This window comes from Phyllobates terribilis, unplaced genomic scaffold, assembly GCF_046119375.1.
Source record: "Phyllobates terribilis strain yellow unplaced genomic scaffold, ASM4611937v1 Scaffold_3__8_contigs__length_932513732, whole genome shotgun sequence".
Classification (NCBI taxonomy): domain Eukaryota; kingdom Metazoa; phylum Chordata; class Amphibia; order Anura; family Dendrobatidae; genus Phyllobates; species Phyllobates terribilis.
The window spans coordinates 195679227-195698302 of record NW_027362763.1 but is presented as its reverse complement, the minus strand read 5'-3'; the positions used below and the strand labels follow the sequence as shown (position 1 = coordinate 195698302).

At 41.2% G+C, this 19076-nt stretch overlaps 1 protein-coding gene across 3 annotated transcripts in view; it reads right to left on the bottom strand.

Moving 5' to 3' along the window:
• The window catches only part of PER2 (period circadian regulator 2), a 72933-nt gene that overhangs the window by 43749 nt on the left and 10108 nt on the right, over positions 1 to 19076 (bottom strand). For 2 of the 3 annotated variants that reach the window (XM_073674438.1, XM_073674437.1), the window contains exons 2-5: positions 15524 to 16186; positions 3362 to 3454; positions 3065 to 3219; positions 1487 to 1608 (exon numbers count right to left, since the gene is read on the bottom strand). In XM_073674438.1, coding sequence (XP_073530539.1) covers positions 1487 to 1608; positions 3065 to 3219; positions 3362 to 3454; positions 15524 to 16140 — 987 coding nt within the window. In that variant the 5' untranslated portion in view covers positions 16141 to 16186. The remainder of the gene's footprint in view (positions 1 to 1486; positions 1609 to 3064; positions 3220 to 3361; positions 3455 to 15523; positions 16187 to 19076) is intronic. The other variant, XM_073674439.1, reaches the window with a different exon arrangement.

The window sequence follows — 19076 nt, the reverse complement described above, 5'->3', positions numbered from 1 at the left end:
TGCTTATTTTTTCCTTGCAGATGTGAAACAGTTTCCAATCTGCAGCATGTTGGTTCCTCCAGTGGTTTTCACCCATTCTAATGGCTAGGAAATAAAAAAGCATAAATAAATGTGCATATTTGCTGCATTTGTAATAGAGCGTTTTTCCAGCCAAGAGACACATTTTTTATGCAGAAATATCAGCAACAAATACTTAACGTGTGTACATACCCTTAAAGTATGCTATTGTAGTAGCTGTTATTCTTTTACTTGGGGAGACAATAGTAATTGAGAAGAGATTGTCCAAATGGTTGACAATCCCTTAAAATCATGGTGGTTATATTATTTTGTGCGTAGTTTCCATTATTGTACCTATTTATTAATTGTTTGGGTGTCAGAACTGGCTCTCCTGGTGTTTGCGTGACATTGTTATGCCATGTGAGCCCTGCAACCAATGTCACATGCGCCCCGGGAGAGCCACAACTGACACCAGAGATGAATATAGCCGTTATTTTACTTTGGGGCCACATAGTGATTGAGAAGGGGCTGTCCGAATAGTGGACAACCCCTTAACATTATGGTGGTTATATTTTTTGTGTGCAGTTTCCATCATTGTGCCTTGACAATTTTGATTATATGTTAAATTGTTGCTGATTGATATTACATGGTGCCATTGTGGGATTTACCAGCGTGATCACACTGCCTGTATGGGTTTTTAAATTTTTTTTCCTTTTGGCAATTGTCTGCGATTATTCTATACTTAATAAAGTTTGCATGTTTGTATCAAATATAGTATGGTTATTATGACACATTGAATTTTATGGCTTTAGTATTTGTAGGTATAGTATATATCATGTTGTATTAGAATCTGTCAGATTTTTTCATTATTAACTCCTGCCATTAAAAAATAACGGGATATACCACTATTTTTGCTTGTGGAAATCAGTTTTACTGGAAGCTGGAAATATACTTTCGTCACCTCCCCCACACACCTCCTGACAGCAGTCATCTCGGGGGACCTGCATCACTGACCGTCCATTGCGGTACTTTGCGTCCGCGAGCCGCAATCACGCTCACTGTTCTTACCTACAGTCACACTCAGCACACGCTGGAGCTGACGTCAATCAAGCAACAAAAGGTTAAAAGGTTGATTTTCAGCTTACAGTCAATGGATTTCCACAAGCGCAAGTGCTAACACCCCATGGTTATATAGCGGAGATCTCCATTCCTTTTTCAGCTTACAGTCAATGGATTTCCACAAGCACAAGTGCTAACACCCCATGGTTATATAGCGGAGATCTCCGTTCCTTTTTCAGCTTACAGTCAATGGATTTCCACAAGCACAAGTGCTAACACCCCATGATTATATAGCGGAGATCTCCATTCCTTTTTCAGCTTACAGTCAATGGATTTCCACAAGCACAAGTGCTAACACCCCATGGTTATATAGCGGAGATCTCCGTTCCTTTTAAAGATAAACAAATATCCGCGCCGACGCTTTTCTCACCATGTTCTTCTTTGTGAACTCCGAGGTAATGTTAGCAATGTCCTGAACTGTGTAGCATGACAGATCCTGGCCATACGGGTGCTCATCATTAACCATCAGAAGCTGATAGTATTCCTCAATAGCTGCAGAACACAAGCAAACAGGTTAGCTCAATAACTGCAGATATTCAGCCCAGTCCAGCATTTTCCATTGATTAAAGTCACTCTTCTTTTTGTGTCGTGGTATTTGTTGCCTTTTTTTTGCTCCAAATTCCTCGAAATGGCGTGCATGGTTCCGGAATCTGGTGCAAAAATCAAAAATGCTATTTATATTTGCCTTAATGGCTATGTTCACACATTGCGTTTTTGCTGCGTTTTTTTTTTCTGCAGCAAAACCTGAGGTTTGTTCAGGATTTTTTGCTTGTTTTTTTGGCTTGTTTTTTTTTTTCATTGTCCTTTTGTCTCTTTATGCATGTACATAAAGTTCAGTGAAAAAAAAAACAACTCATTCTGGTTTTGGCACAAAAAAACACTGAAAAACCTGACACCGGCGTTTTTGGTGCATTTTTTCAGTGTTTTTTTTTTTCTTTTTACATCATCCATTACTTCCAATGGGTGAAAAAACACTGAAAGAAGAAGTGACATGCTCTATTTTGCAAAAAAACATGCAAAGCACAAAATCCTGATAAAAAAACCCAAGGTGTGCATGAGATTTCTGTAATCTCAGACTTTGCTGGTACTGTAAAACGCAGCTGAAAATCTGCATTAAAAAAATGCAGCAAAACCGCAATGTGTAAACATAGCCTGTTTTTTTTTTAAGCGACTTTTCAGGACCAAGTGTCACAAATCCTTTAATAAAGTTGCAAAAAAATTCACCAAATTAAAAACTCCTCCAGAGCGTCAAAAAAAAAAAAAAAAAAAAAAAGTACAATCTGCATTTCATGAATCTGTCTAAAGCATCTGGATAAGCAAAGTGGTTGAAGAAAAAAAAAAATAATAAAAAAATATATATATATATTTTTTTTAAAATGAGACTTAAAAAAAAAAACAGCAAAAAAATCTTATAGAAAATAAGGTGCAAATACTAAAGCTACTAAAAAGGAGAAAATTACTCCAGAAAAGTGGAGAAACAGCAATGATGAATCGGGGCCATTGTGTATGTGGACAATATTATTTTTACAGATGAGCAGCACAGGTATCCTCATTAGTGAAGTGCAACCCCCTCATTGAGTAGTCTAGTTTCTGACAGTATGGTGCTCCTATCCGGGGTGGTGACGCCCTGCACTACAGCACTGTGCATGGCACCAGACACTAGCCCGTGCTACCCTAATGGCCGTGTCCAAGACTTGCTGAAGGGTCAGACTTGGGACTTCTATTAGCCACCTGAAATAAGAGGCACTAAAAAGACTGTTCTCCCTTCTGGAGGAAGGTTTATCAATTCCTGGCAGCATTTAAAATGAAATCAATCTACATCAGACAAACAAAAATTACAAAAAACATGACAGACCTCTTTTCAGACAAGGACGTGTGACGGATTGATGTTCAATTACAATAATCTCTCCATGTAGACCGTGCACAGGGTCATATGGAGCTGCATTACCTTTCACCTGCTGGATGCAGTGCAGCGCGTAGCATAATGAGGCCATTTTGCTGGATCTGCCACTCGATCGCTTTTCAGGTGGCAGATAAGAGTGCAGTTCTTTGAGCATCTTCATGAGTTCCTTCTGAGTCTTGGCTTTTGCCGGCTGCTCACTACTACAAAAATAAGAAATGCTGTGGATACCATCATAGCAAAAAAAAAAAATGCAGGCATCAGCTTAGACATTAGAAGACCATGACTTGTGAGCAGAAGAAGGAATGAAAGTTTCATAGAAAGTCATCACTAATGGTGGCTTACCTATAGCCGCTAGTAGAGGGGTTGTGTTCAGAGTCCGCCATCATTAATGGAAATGTACTGGAGCTACAAGGAGGGGGCTGGCAGCTTGAATAGCTAGAAAATAAAAAGAGGGGGGGGGGGGGGAACCACAAAAAAATGTGTTAACAGAATGTGAAATGTCAAGTTATGAAGTCAGAAGTCTCATCACTACTCCCACTTCCCTGACCGATAACGCAAGATCTGTTTACACCGCAGATGCACCCAACCCTGACTCATTAAGCTTTCTACAGGCAGTACCATAAAACTGGCATAAACAGAGCAAATGGAAATGCCACACATAGGAGAGACTGGCATTTTTGAAAATTTTGATGTACAACTCAGCATCATGCAGCAGGAGACGTTACGTATACAGAATTGAGCACGTCAAGAACCTGCATTTCTGGCACAAGAGTTAAAGAATCAACAACAGAGGAAAGATAAAGATCTGTTTGGCCAATTACAAAGATTTGCTTGCAAGTTTCACCTGATGGAAGTTGGAGGGAATTTTACAAAAAAAAAAAAAAAAGTCTTCAGACACATTTAAAATATCCACACAACTTACTGATAGGCTATGTGCCCACGATGCAGAAATGCTCCGGATTTTTCCTGAGCGTTTCTGCATCTTCCTGGCAGAAAAAAAACGCATGTGGATTGTACATGCGGATTGTACATGCGTTTTTCCTGCCAGGAACAAGCGGAAGTGAAGCGTTCTTCACACGCATTTCCGCATGCGGGTTGTCAAGCGCTTTCCAAGCCATTTTAGCATCACTTGGAAAGTGCTTGACAACTTGGTCACACTATATAAATCCATGCAACCGGCATGGATTTATATAGTGTGACGAAAAGAATAGTAAAAAATAAAACATTATACTCACCATCCGATGGCCGGTGCGTCCGGTGTGTTGGGCGGCTCACGGTGGTCTAAAAGGACCTTCCATGACGTACTTGACTTAGGCTGTGTGCCCACTATGCGTTTTTTAAGCATTCCCATAGCGACAATTCCGCTGCAGAAATGCTTAACAAACGCTTAGTAGAAGGTCTGCCATGTTCCTCAATGATAATCCGCATGTGCTGTGCACATGCTGCAGAAATTTCCGCTGCGGATTATCATTGCGGAAAAATCCGCAGCACTAACAATTATTTTGCGTAATCACGGCGTTTTCACCGCCATTGACTTGCATTGATTCGCTTAATATCCGCATCACTACATGTGCACATGCGGATATTAAGCGATTCAATGTGCGGATGGTACCCAGGTCTGAAGAAGAGGAGACTCTCATCCAGACCCGGGTACAATAGTACCTGTAAAAAAAAAAAAAAAAAAAAAGAACTTAAAATAAAAAAAATACATTATACTCACCTTCCGATGGCCCCTGGTCTCCTTGTCCAGTGTGTTGGGCGGCTCGCGGTGGTCTAAAAGGACCTTCCATGATGTCATTTAGTCATGTGACGGGTCACATGACTAGATAACGTCATGGAAGGTCCTTTTAGACCACCGCGAGCTGCCAAACACACCGGACAAAGAGACCAGGGGCCATCGGAAGGGAGTATAAATGTTTATTTTTTAGCATTCTTTTACTATAACTTGGTCACACTATATAAATCCATGCAACCGGCATGGATTTATATAGTGTGACCAAGTTGTCAAGCACTTTCCAAGTGATACTAAAAATCACTTGGGAAGCGCTTGACAACCCGCATGCTGAAATGCATGTGAAGAACGCTTCACATCCGCTTGTCCTTGCCAGGAAAAATGCATGTACAATCCGCATGTACAATCCGCATGTGTTTTTTTTTGCAAGGGAGATGCAGAAACGCTCAGGAAAAATCCAGAGCATTTCTGCATCGTGGGCACATAGCCTTATGATGGGTGCCCCAATTTCCAGAAATAAAGAAAGATCCCTTCCAGTTGGGAGTTTAACCCAGAAGAGCGCTATGTAGCTGTGTAAGCACAGGCTACAGTAAGTAATAAAAATGCCTTAAAGCATTCTCTCTCTCTCATTATTCTGGCATTTGGCAAATATTAAAAATTCTGGTAATCCTAATTGACCTAAAACGGGAAAGGTTTATTCTGATTTCATGTCAGATATTGAGAAAAATATGCATATGTGTATTTTTATATAGTGTATGTAAACTTCTGGTTTCAAATGTATGTATGTATGTATGTATGTATGTATGTATGTATGTATGTATGTATGTATGTATGTATGTATGTATTATATATATATATATATATTTTTTTTTTTTTTTGTCATAGAAATATATATATTATATTTATTCTCAAAAATAGGTGTTGTATCTAAAATAACACTTTTGGTAAAAGTATCTGTATACCTCTAGAGTTGCCATACCCTTCCGTCATGCCCATGTGTTACTCAGTAACGTTACATTGAGTTCGACATTAAATCAGGAGTGTAAACCACGTTAACTTTGGATTACCAGCTATTTTTAGGCCCATGACCTGTTTAACAAGAGGTGAAGATGTTTAAGATTTCCAGTAGAAAGAGGTCAGGCACATCCAGTACACAAACATTCACCTGTATTAAGCCATAAACCCTTGTACTGAAGGAAGAAGCCCATTACAATCCCACAGTAATAGGATGAACATGCCGGGCAGATACAGCAAGGACCACACGGCAATCTCTCCTCTGCTCATGACCAGTAATGTAGGCAGATTCTAACTTCAGCTTTCAGGAAAAAAAAAAAAAACTGAAGAAACAGCAATTTAATAAAGTGTAATGACATGTATGGTTGTATATAGAGTGTTTAGGTTAGCAGACAGCAGCATGCGGCACGGTAGCAGGTTGTCGGGCTGTTGTCAGACCATGCTGGTGGAGGACGTTTAATAAAAGCAGAGGTGAAGCAGGTTGTTAGCCCAGGATTTAGATCTTTTTCAGAATACATACTTAAAAAAAAAAAAAAAAAAATCTGATGACTCCATTATTTAATAGGGTACATTTAAGGCCGGTTTCACATGTCCGAATATTTCCGGTACCGTAAAAACCCGTACCGGAGATATCCGTGTCCATGTGCCGCATCAGTGTGGCACGTACCAGTGCTTGGGAATCAGCGGTACAGTTAGGACTGTTCCCTAGTGTCGGTGCTGAACACTGCCCTCAAAGTCCCCTGCCGGCACGGAGATCAGCACAAGCAGGGGAGGATGATGAGAGTAGTAGTGCCTGCTCCCGCAGTGTCCACCTGTAAAAAGAAGAATAAAAATAATAAAATCCTTATACTCACCTGTCCCAAGTGTCCCCCAGTGTAATCCATGCGACCGCTCAGCAGAGGAGCCGGGGATAATGACTCCTGCAGCGAGCAGGGCCCTGCACTGAGCTCAGGAGTGGTGTCCTGTCACTCACTGAGCACAGCTCCGGAACCGCTCGCTGCAGGAGTCATTCTCCCCAGCTCCTCTGCTGAGAGATCGCATGGATTACACTGGGGGACACTTGGGACAGGTGAGTATAAGGATTTCATTATTTTATTCTTATTTTTACAGGTGGACACTGCGGGAGCAGACACTACTACTCTCATCATTGTCCCTGCAGGTGCTGATCGCAGTGCTGGCAGGGGACAATGATGAGGGCAGTGTTCAGCACCGGCGCTTGGGAACAACACTAACTGTAGTGCTGATTCCCAGGCACTGGTACGTGTCACACGGATGGCATCCGTGTGCGGTAATTGTTTACATGGACCCATTGACTTGAATGGATCCGTGTGATAAGTGCTGCCGGACAAAAAAGGACATGTCTCCGTGTGGGTCACACGGACACACGTCTGTGTAAATACACTGACAAGTGCACAGACCCATTCATTTGAATGGGTCTACGTGTGTCAGTGTCTCCAGTATGTGTGGAAACTGTCACTACATGTACCGGAAATACTGATGTGTCAAAGAGGCCTAAGAAAAAGAGCCAGTGGCACACCAACAGTTAACTTTATTATGCAGAACACAAAAAAAATAATCAGGTGCTAATTTTTGCTCTTCCTGCTGTCCCCTGAGAAATCCGCAGTACGGTTCCAGAGATACCGCCTGTTCATTTAGTGCTGATTTTTATGGTCTTTACAAGGGGATGTCGACTCCAGGATTATCTTTAGGCGAGAATAGAGAGAAAGCTAGAGATCGAGAGAGATCTCTATCTTTATCTATATCTATATAAAATCGGGGGAGCGGAAGGAATAAACGAAGATCAAAGAATAACAACTTCTGACCTGGTGACGTCCTCTTTAAATTACTCTGTAAAACATATGGACATTACAGACTGGGGGTCTCGTGCTCAGGGTACCCCCTAGATTTTTATGCCTGAACGGAGGCGCTGTCCATTTTGTCAGACAAAAGTCATGCTTGCGTTACAAGAACCACTATTCACTTGTATACCATGTAATAACACAGAAAATAAAGCCTGGCTGCCATCTAGCAGCATTCTCTGGGGGCAGCAGGAGCGGAATCCAGGAAACTCTGCTGGTCGCCCGGCCAGTCCCATTATAACAGATTATGAATCCTCTTCTAAAGTGGTTCTTTCTGTGCACATCACTAGCAGAATTTAAGGGATCAGTGTGTAGAAACCAGACATCCATCGCACAATTAGAGGGCCCCAATACAAATTACAGGACAGAGAGCTTATCAGTTGGCTATGAGAACAGCAGCTGTGATGCAGAAGTGTGAACTGTGCCATCACCACTTCCCAATTCTTCCAAGATGCTGAAGGGGACAGGACTTCTTCCCTGGGCAGGAGTGTTCCTCAGATTGGAGGTACTTCTCACAACCCTAAATTCAGCACAACAGACATTGTATTTTGAGCATTTCCTGTATACACAATTGTGGATTAAGTGGAGACGCTCTATAGCTGCCAAATATGTGACCATGAAGCAGAACACAGCTGTTCATAGGGAATCACCTTATATAAAGCAGGGCCAGCGGACGACGCTGCTTACGTGGATAACCTATTTGCAGAGGTTTTCAGCCACCTGTGCATTATGGTCTGGTTAATTCTATCAATTTTCTAATCTTCTATTATTTGAGGTGGTAAGTAAAGCTTTATCATTTCTGGCACGCACAAATAACAGGGAGTAACTAAAGACGCGAACACACATGGACCATTGGCTCACCTTTCTCTGCTGTCCACATAACAGCCTTCAGAGTCATTAAAAACATTAAATTCGGGGACAAAGTAACTCGGGACTTCGCATTAGATAACAAACTTTGGCCATTAATCAAAGCCAGCGTAGAAACTACAGAGCCAAAAAGGTCACAACTTCTCCCGAGGTTTGATCTAGAAATGCAGATAAAACAGCCTTACATGCATGGAAATTTACATGGCAGCACACAAAGTCCCTGTGGCTTTATTTCAGACAAAGGCACTTGTCACAGAAGATTTCACAGCCCATTATTTACATGCACATGTAGCTCTCTCAAAGACAAGTCCAGCAATACCTTTACATGGCCAGACCATTCCTCCATTACTGAGAAATCAGTGTTTGAATTGATATGCAAATGAGGCTGAAATACTATTGTAGATCTGAAGCCTTGGTCACTACAGCTCTATTCCCTGCCACCACCACCTCCTCCTCCTGCTTGACTGACAGCCTCGATGCTGTGTGACTTCAGGAAAAGAAGAAGTTAGAGAAGCAGCATTAGAGCTGGAGTGACAGAGGCTTCAGATGTACCATAGGCCTTCGGCCTTATTTGCATATCAATTCAAATGCTGATTTCTCAGTAATGGAGGAATGGACCAGCTATGTAAAGGTATTGCTGGACTTGTCTTAGAGAGTTACAAGTGCATATAAATAGTGTAGGATGTGAAATCCTGCAGACAGATTTCCTTAAAAAGTACATTCCAATGGATTGCCGCCCGGTGTTTCTTTGTGCTGCATTTTAGTTTGAGCGAAGTAGATGTGATTTTTATAAAAACGCAGTCAAACTGTGTTAATTAACACTCTGGAAATTTGGATTTTGGGTCCCACCCCCCTCCACAAACTTCTATGGGAAGACAAAAAAAATATATAACACGCATCCCGATATATAGCACTTGGGTCTTGGCTCCATAGCGGACAGCCACAATCTCTGAGCTAGTAAAAAGGTTTCACCAAGAAGAGTCCCTTTACACTGCGCCGGCCTGCTTCTGAAAAATGGGAGATGGCTGCTTTTGTACTAAGGAACAAAAAAACTGGAAGCCATTGAAAAAAGAAAAAAAAAAGGCTTTTATGTCCTATTTATATAACACCGCATTGACCTGCAATACCTGGAGCTGAAGTCATTTATTGTGTTTAGCATTTTCAGCTTTGTGTTCGATATGGTAACAGTTCTGTGCAAGGACTTCAGGTTTTCAGCAAAGAACAATAGTAAAAAGGCTCAAATCATCCCGAGAACAGAACACAGCAGAGAGACAATACAAAGAGCATCAGGGACATGTTATAACAAAGAATCGGTGTCAGAACTAAAGCCTCAAATTTATCAATCAGTTTTTACTAGGATTCTTGCATAAAATTGATTGAGCTGTTGCAAAATTCTAGCGCAGAATATTTTTTTTGCACAGCAATGCGCAGTTATATCACTCCTCTGCACCATGAGTGACAGCTGTGCAGGGGGTGTGATGGTGTGCAATCGATGACTGTTACAGACTTCTGCACCGCCCCGACGACTAGAAGAGAGCAGCTGCAGAGAGAATAGAACTTAATTTTCTCCCTGTAGCCGCTGCTCCAGTAACACAGCTAAAACAGGATTAAAATGCTATTTACCTACAGGTTAACATTATATCCACGGGTAAATACTGTTTTTTGAAGGTGACAAGTTCCCTTTAAGGCTGAGTTCACACGATGCGTTTTTCATGCATTTCCGCGGCGTTTTTGCAGTTGCGTAAACGCCGCGGAAACGCATGAAAAACGCATGGTAGAAGGGCAGCAATGTTCCCCAATTGAAATCCGCATGTGCTGTGCCCATGATGCGGATTTTTCCGCAGTGTAAACGCTGCGGTCAAAAATCCGCAGCATGTCAATTTTGCGGAAACGCTGCTCTTTTGCCACCATTGACTTGCATTAGACCGCATGGAATCCGCATCACTGTATATGTTGATGCGCTTTTCATGCGGTCTAATGTGCGGATGGTACCTGGGTGTGGAGGAGAGGAGAGTCTCATCCAGACCCAGGTACCATTAAAAAAAAAAAAGAATAAAATAAAAAATATAAATATTCTCACCTTCTGACGGCCCGCGCAGCGCTCCTGCTTGATTCCCCGCACTTCGCGGTTGAATGAAGAGGGACCTTCGCTGACGTCAGAGTCATGTGACGGGTCTCGTGACGCTGACGTCGGAAGGTCCTAAAGTCTTCACTGCAGGCAGCCGGGACGGAGGGAAGCAGGACACCGGGGGCCATCAGAGGGTAAAGTATATATTTAGTTTTAATTTTTTGACATTCACACACTATATAAATCCATGCCGGTTGCATGGATTTATATAGTGTAAAGTTGACAAGCACTTTCCAAGTGGTGCTAAAAATCGCTTGTCAACCCGCATGCGGAAATGAAAGTGAAGACCGCTTCATTTCCGCATGTCCCTGGCAGGAAACCGCATGTGTTTTTTCCTGCCAGAGAGATGCAGAAACGCTCAGGAAAAAATCCTGAGCATTTCTGCATCGTGTGCACATACCCTAAAAGGATGTGTCAGCACAGAATGTTTGTTGAAATCAAGTACAGGCACTCAGTGCACCCTTGGTATGACCAACCATAAGTGCACCTTCCCACCTGCTTGTTTTCCATCTATCTCCACCTTTCTCTGGCTCTACAAAGTCTGAGCTGTCAATCAAAGAAGAGGAGGGTGGAGGCGGAGGGAAAACAAGTAGGTAGAAAGGTGCACTGAACTTTTTGGTCACACCAAGGGTGCATCGAGCGCCTGTACTTGGTTTGAACAGTCAAAGGGACTGAATCCCTTAAAGTTTTACAAAGACCTGATAGATCAGAAGGCTGTAAAGTAAATCACAAATATAAATGCTTCCTCCAGGGAGAGTTCTCTCGTGTCCTATGTAAGAGCATTTACAGATGAGGTAGGAATACTGCAGGACAGTAAATGCAGAGCAGCAGGCCTTCCCTCCTTATGTGAGCCCGGGCATTTTCCCGGACTCAGAAGAAGAGTCTGCAGCCATTCTATTTGATTGCAGACTGCTGAATTGAGACTCTGCGATGCGCATGCCATCATGGTTTCACTGTATTCCCCCATCTTGGTAGGTGGTGATGTGATGACCATTTTCTCCCAGTTTCTCTCAATAGAAGAGAACAGAGAAGTGCACAAGTCTAGTCAGCACGTAACCGTAAGTATAGAAATTGCATAAATGTTGTCAATGTGTAGAGTCCCTGTGGGTGGAGATAAGGGGAGGAGGAAAAATAATAAATTACTGATAGGGGTTTGTTACAAGTCTCCAAAAATAATGGAAGTAGCGGAGAATATCCTCATAAAGCAAACAGATGAAGTAGCGACTCAAGGAGAAGTCATTATTATGGGGGACTTCAACTACCCTGAAATACATTGGGGAACAAGCAAAGGTAATAGGTTTTTGACAACTATGAGAGACAATTACCTTTCACAACTGGTTCAGGACCCAACAAGAAGGGGGGCACTGCAAGACCGAATATTAACCAACAGGCCAGTTGAGGGTCACTATACGAGTTGGGGGTCACTTGGGTAATAGTGATCACAAAATAATACGTTTTCATGTATCCTTTAATAAGATGTGTAGTAGAGGGGTTACAAGGACACTAAACTTCAGGAAGGCAAATTTCCAACGGTTGAGAGATGATCTTAGTGCAATAAACTAGGACGATATCCTGAGACATAAAGCTACACAAAGCAAATAGGAGACATTTATTAACATCCTGAATAGGACCTGTGCACAATATATACCCTATGGGAATAAACATGCTAGAAATAGGAGGAAACCACTATGGGTAAATAGAGCTGTAAGGGGCGCAATAAATGACAAAAAGAAAGCATTTAGAGAACTAAAGCAAGTAGGTAGTGATGAGGCATTAAAAAAATACAGAAAATTAAATAAATTCTGTAAAACCCAAATCAAGGCAGCAAAGATTGAGACAGAGACTCCCTGCCAGAGAAAGTAAAAATAATCTTTAACTACATAAATAGTAAAAACCTAAAAAACGATAGTGTTGGCCCCCTTAAGAATAGTCTGGGTGAAATGGTGGATAAGGATGAGGAAAAAAACAATATGCTAAATGATTTTTTTTCAACAGTATTTACACAAGAAAATCGCATGACAGAAAACATGACCAGTGATGACAAAAATTCTCCATTAAATGTCACTTGCTTAACCCAGCAGGAAGTACGGCGACATCTAAAAATCACTAAAGTTGACAAATCCCCGGGCCCGGATGGGATAGACCCGCGAGTACTGCAGGAATTAAGTAACGTCATAGATAGACCATTATTTTTAATCTTTAAAGATTCCATAATAACAGGGTCTGTACCACAGGACTGGCGTATAGCAAATGTGGTGCCAATATTCAAAAAGGGGACAAAAACCGAACTTGGAAATTATAGGCCAGTAAGCTTAACCTCTACTGTGGGTAAAATCCTGGAGGGTTTCCTAAGAGATGCTATACTAGAGTATCTGAAGAAGAATAACCTCATGACCCAATATCAACATGGGTTTACGAGGGACCGTTCCTGTCAAACTAATCTGATCAGCTTTTATGAGGAGGCAAGTTCTGGACTGGACCAAGGAAATGCAGTGGATGTTGTGTATATGGACTTTTCAAAAGCTTTTGATACGGTTCCACACAAAAGGTTGATACATAAAATGAGAACAATGGGGATAGGGGAAAATATATGTATGTGGGTTAAGAATTGTCTCAGTGATAGGAAACAAAGGGTGGTTATTAATGGAAAACACTCAGACTGGGTCTCAGTTAACAGTGGGGTACCACAGGGGTCAGTATTGGGCCCGCTTCTTTTTAACATATTTATTAATGACCTTGTAGGGGGCATACAGAGTAATATTTCAATACTTGCAGATGACCCTAAACTCTGCAGGGTAATCAATACAGAGGAGAACAATTTTATATTACAGGCGGATCTATGTAAACTAGAAGCTTGGGCTGATAAATGGCAAATGAGCTTTAATGGGGATAAATGTAAGGTAATGCACTTGGGCAGAGGAAATAAAATGTATAATTACATGCTTAATTGTAAAACACTGGGCAAAACTGTAACTGAAAAAGACCTGGGTGTATTGGTGGACGACAAGCTCACGTTTAGTGGCCAGTGTCAGGCAGCTGCTGCAAAGGCAAATAAAATAATGGGATGCATTAAAAGAGGCATAGATGCTCATGAGGAGAACATAATTTTACCTCTATACAAGTCACTAGTGCGACCACACTTAGAATACTGTGTACAGTTCTGGTCTCCGGTGTATAAGAAAGACATAGCTGAACTAGAGCGGGTGCAGAGAAGAGCGACCAAGGTTATTAGAGGACTGGGGGGTCTGCAATACCAAGACAGGTTATTACACTTGGGGTTATTTACTGTGGAAAAAAGAAGGTTTAGGGGTGATCTTATTACTATGTGCAAGTATATGAGGGGACAGTACAAAGACCTCTCTACTGATCTTTTTACTGTGAGGCCAGAGACGGGGACAAGGGGGCATCTTCTACATCTGGAGGAAAGAAGGTTTAATCATAATCACAGACGCGGATTCTTTACTGTAAGAGCAGTGAGACTATGGAACTCTCTGCCGCATGATGTTGTAATGAGTGATTCACTACTAAAATTTAAGAAGGGCATGGATGCCTTTCTTGAAAAGTATAATATTACAGGTTATATATACTAGATTCCTTGATAGGGTGTTGATCCAGGGAACTAGTCTGATTGTCGTATGGAGTTGGGAAGGAATTTTTTTCCCCAATGTCGAGCTTAGTGTTTGCCACATGGTTTTTTTTTGCCTTCCTCTGGATCAACATGTTAGGCTATGGGTTGAACTAGATGGACTTAGGGTATGTGCCCACGAAGCGTTTTACAAGCGTATTTGATGCGGAATTTCCGCAGCGGAAACGCTTGTAAAATGCTTGTTAATCCGCACCCCATGGTCCCCAATGAGTTTCCACAAGTTCTATGCCCATGCTGCGGATTTTTCCGCAGCGTTTTTGATGCGCACAAAAATCCGCAGCATGTCATTTAATTTTGCATTTCTGCATGCGGAATTGCCTTTCCAATGCAATAAAAAACGCAAGGCAATTCCGCATGTCGAAAACGCGCGATAAACGCTTGCGGAATTCCGCATGCGTTTTTCCAGGAAAGGACATGCTGAAATGAAGCAGAAATTTTCTGCTTCATTTCCGCAACGTGGGCACATAGCCTTAGTCTTCCTTCAACCTTAAAAACTGTTACTATGTTACATGACTGCCCACATAGGTAATACAGGCGAATCACGGCAAGCTGCAAAATAAATAAACTCTACACAAAAATCTGGTATGGACTTAACCTTGGCCAGCCATGTCTTTGCCCTGCCTCATAGTTCTTCCCTTAAAGTTCAGGAGAGAATAGAGATAGTTCCTTTGTGTGCATGGCCATGACCTGTCATTTAAAGTGGTCTTGTCTCATCACCAGACCACCAGGGGTAAAACTAGGCTCAACTTTCATCTACACTGTCATGGACGGCTGATAGCCACTTGCTCTGGAAGTAGGGAGCCCAAACTTCACAGGAGAGTTTTGGAAATTAGACAATGACATCCACTTTGGAATTGGTAAGCTTAGCGAAATAGAACATGAAACAGTCCAAAAATGAAAAAAAGTAGAGGGAGAGAAGGAAAAAAAAAAGAAGAAAAAAAAGCACTTTTTTGGTTTTTATCTCAAACACAGCACTACTTCTGTCCACAGGTTTTGTCTGGTATTGCAGCCCACCTCTATTATGGAGATGCAATATTAAACAGCACATGGTAATGCCACATTTATTTATTTCAAATCTTGGACAACCCTTCATTAATTGTAAAATCAAGAAATTTGGTCGATTTCCAACTTTTGGGTGATTGTTTCTTTTATATCCCAAAAAATGAACTGAGTAAGGGTTTAGGCAAGAGCCCTAGTTTGGCAAGTCCTAGATGAGCTGCCACTCGTTTCTAGGCTGGCCCTACAGCCTGTCTCCTACCTTCTTGGTGTATGCTCCTTTCCATTTTCATCAGAATCCATCGGTTCGTTTCGAAGTTCATTACTGCTGGAGTCATTGCATGTTTCCATGTCCTCTTGTGAAGGCATGGCTGGATTTACAAAGTCTTCTATGGGATTATGCATCTGCGCATCTTCATTCTGGTGGGCCTTTGAGGTGCCATCTGGTAGAATAGTCCCAAATGTGCCATAGTGCTCCTGCATTACTAGCAGCTCGTTTCCCATTGGAGACCAACTTCTATCTGAAGCCTTGCTGACTTGAAGGCATCCTTCACTTGAATGACCTTCACCCTCAGCCGAGATAATCTTTATTGGCTCCATTACTGGTGAACTCACAAAGTGATTGGACCTTTGCCTGCTACACATTACATTTTGTGAAACTGGCGCATGACAGGTCTTGTAATCCTGGCGAAATGAGTCTCCCTGTGCATAAGACATGCTGGTACTAGGCACGCCTGTAGACACATGATGATGGCTGGAGAGAAATTCTGTAGGCTGAGGGAGTACGCTTTCCGGTAAATGTGTCACCGATCCAAAGTGGCCATGTTGACCTGGTAATGTGAGATCTTGCTTTTGCAAGTTATTATTCTGGATGGGCATTGCATTAAATAAAAAGCTTCATCAGGCTTAGACAATGCAGAAAAACCTAAAGAAAAAAAAAAAAAAAAAAGAATAAACATTTTCTATCTGATCCAAGCTACAACAACAATTTTTTGTAGGATACAAATATGCAAAGTTTACCAAACGGTGAGCAACTCATACGATTATTACATTGAGAATAACCAAATTCATGTCACATCATTTCATCTAACCAACTATCAATGGTTTTATTATTGTGAAGGTCCCCGATCAACAGATGATTTCAACCATAAAGATCTTTCGGTGGACAAAGCTTAACAAAAAATGGTTTTAGCTGATCAATCACAGACTGTCATCATCTGCAATGATTGACCGATTGTCGGATGAAAAATCAAGAACCTTTTTCTTTTTAGCTGCCAGAATAGCCTTTAGACTACGGCCCCACTATCAGTATTTTTTTCTCAGGAGTGGGAGCCAAAACCAGGTGAGGAACAATTAAAGAAAGGCTATGTTCACACTAGGTGTTTTTTCAGCGGGTTTTTTTTTCTGCAGCAAAACCTGATCTCTTGGCAGGAAAGAAGCTATGTCAAAAACGCAGTTTTTGGTGCATTTTTCAGGATCTCAAAGTTCAGCTTTGCTTCTACCACAGAAGTATGAACAAAGGTCACTAATGCAAGTCATATGTGAAATCATATTAACCAGAATTACAAATGTAACAGTGAGGGGAGGTGAATTGTTCAGAAACAGTTTACCTAAGACACTGGCAGTGTATTGAGTTTGTAGGACACTATTTATTTTCACACTATGGTCTACCAATGAGTTCCTCAGAGATAGTTCAACGTCACACCTCCGTGGGCCACAGGTATTGTTCAATCTCACACCTAGCTCAGCCAATGTTTACATTGTGCACATCACTAATTTAATTAAACGGGCCTAATCCAAACTGCCATCTCAGGTAACCAAGACAAGATGGTAATATCACAAAAATAAATGAGTTTCACATATTGCAGTACTACTTTTTTTTCTTTTACCCACTAAAAACGCAGCAAAACATGATAGCTATGTTCACACTAGGCGTTTTTTCATTACCCATTACTTTCAATGGCAGAAAACCGCTGAAAAAGTGACATGCTCTATTGTACAAGAAAATATGCAAAGCACAAAATACTGATGACACAAAAACCAATGTGTGTGCATGAGATTTATGAAATCTCATAGACTTTGCTGGTACTGTGAAACACAGCTGAAAATTTGCATTAAAAAAAAAAAAAAAAAAAAAAGCTGAAAAAATACCTTGTGTAAATATAGCCAAAAGGTATAATAGAAACAAGTGCACCACTTCTGCACTTATCACCCACTCCTGGTTTTGGCTCCTACTCCTGAGAAAATATACTGACCAAATACTCATAGCGGACCTTGGACTTAATCCATAAATAATGAGTGCCCCCTGGTCCTTTGTAAGGAATAAGTCATGTTCCAGTCCTTTGTATTGACCACACATGTATTTATACATAGCAAAGATGTCTCAGAGGCGCTCGTATTTATAAGCTAAACAAACCAAACTTTTCCAACTTTTTACCATAGAAGAGAGCTTCCATTCCATGTAATAATCAAGCAGCCCGCCTTTGAACTACCTAGATTTCCGATATCACTTTTCCCTAAAATGAGGAGACAGTAATTCGGTAACAGACATTTGACCTCATTGAAAACCATCTTTCAGACATAATTATTTCTGATCTAAAAATGTCAAAAGTTGGGAAAAAAGTTGCAATTCTTTACATCATCGCACAAAAATAAAACGTGATTTAAAATAAAATATTATACAGTTGTGCTCAAAAGTTTACATACCCCGGCAGAATTTTTCCTTTCTTGGCCTTGTTTCAGAGAATATGAATGATAACCAAAAAACTTTTTTTCCACTCATGGTTATTGGTTGGGTGAAGCCATTTATTGTCAAACTACTGTGTTTTCTCTTTTTAAATCTTAATGACAACTAAAAACATCCAAATGACCCTGATCAAAAGTTCACATACCCTGGTGATTTTGGCCTGATAACATGCACAGAATTTGACACAAATGGGTTTGAATGGCTACTAAAGGTAACATCCTCACCTGTGACCTGTTTGCTTGTAATCAGTGTGTGTGCATAAAAGCTGAGCGAGTTTCTGGGATCCAGACAGACTCTTGCATTTTTCATCCAACCACTGACATTTCTGGATTGTGAGTCATGCAGAAAGCAAAAGAATTGTCAAAGGATCTACGTGAAAAGGTAGTTGAACTATATAACACAGGAAAGGGATACAAAAAAAATATCCAAGGAATTGATAATGCCAGTCAGCAGCATTCAAACTGTGATTAACAAATGGAAAATCAGGGGCTCTGTAAAAACCAAACCACAGTCAGGTAGACCAAAAAATATTTCGGCCACAACTGCCACGAAAATTGTTCGGGATGCAAAGAAAAACCCACAACTAACATCAGCTGAAATTCAGGACTCTGAAAACTAGCTGCGTGGCTGTTTCAAGATGCACAATAAGGAGGTACTTGATGAAAAATGGGCTGCATGGTCGAGTCACCAGAAGAAAGCCATTACTGCGCAAATGTCATAAAGTATCTCACCTACAATATGCCAAACAGCACAGAGACAAGCCTCATCACTCCAAATTACCTTGTTCCAGAAGTTTTGAGACCAAAATTGAACTTTTGGCCACAACCATAAACGTTACATTTGGAGAGAGGTCAACAAGGCCTATGATGAAAGGAACACCATTCCTACAGTAAAGAACAGAGGTGGATCGCTGATGTTTTGGGGATGTGTGAGCTACAAAGGCACAGGAAACTTGGTGACAGTTGAAGGAAAGATGAATGGAGCACATTATCAGCAAATACTGGAGGTAAATTTGCACTCATCGGTCCAGAAGCTGCGCATGGGACGTACTTGGACATTCCAACATGAC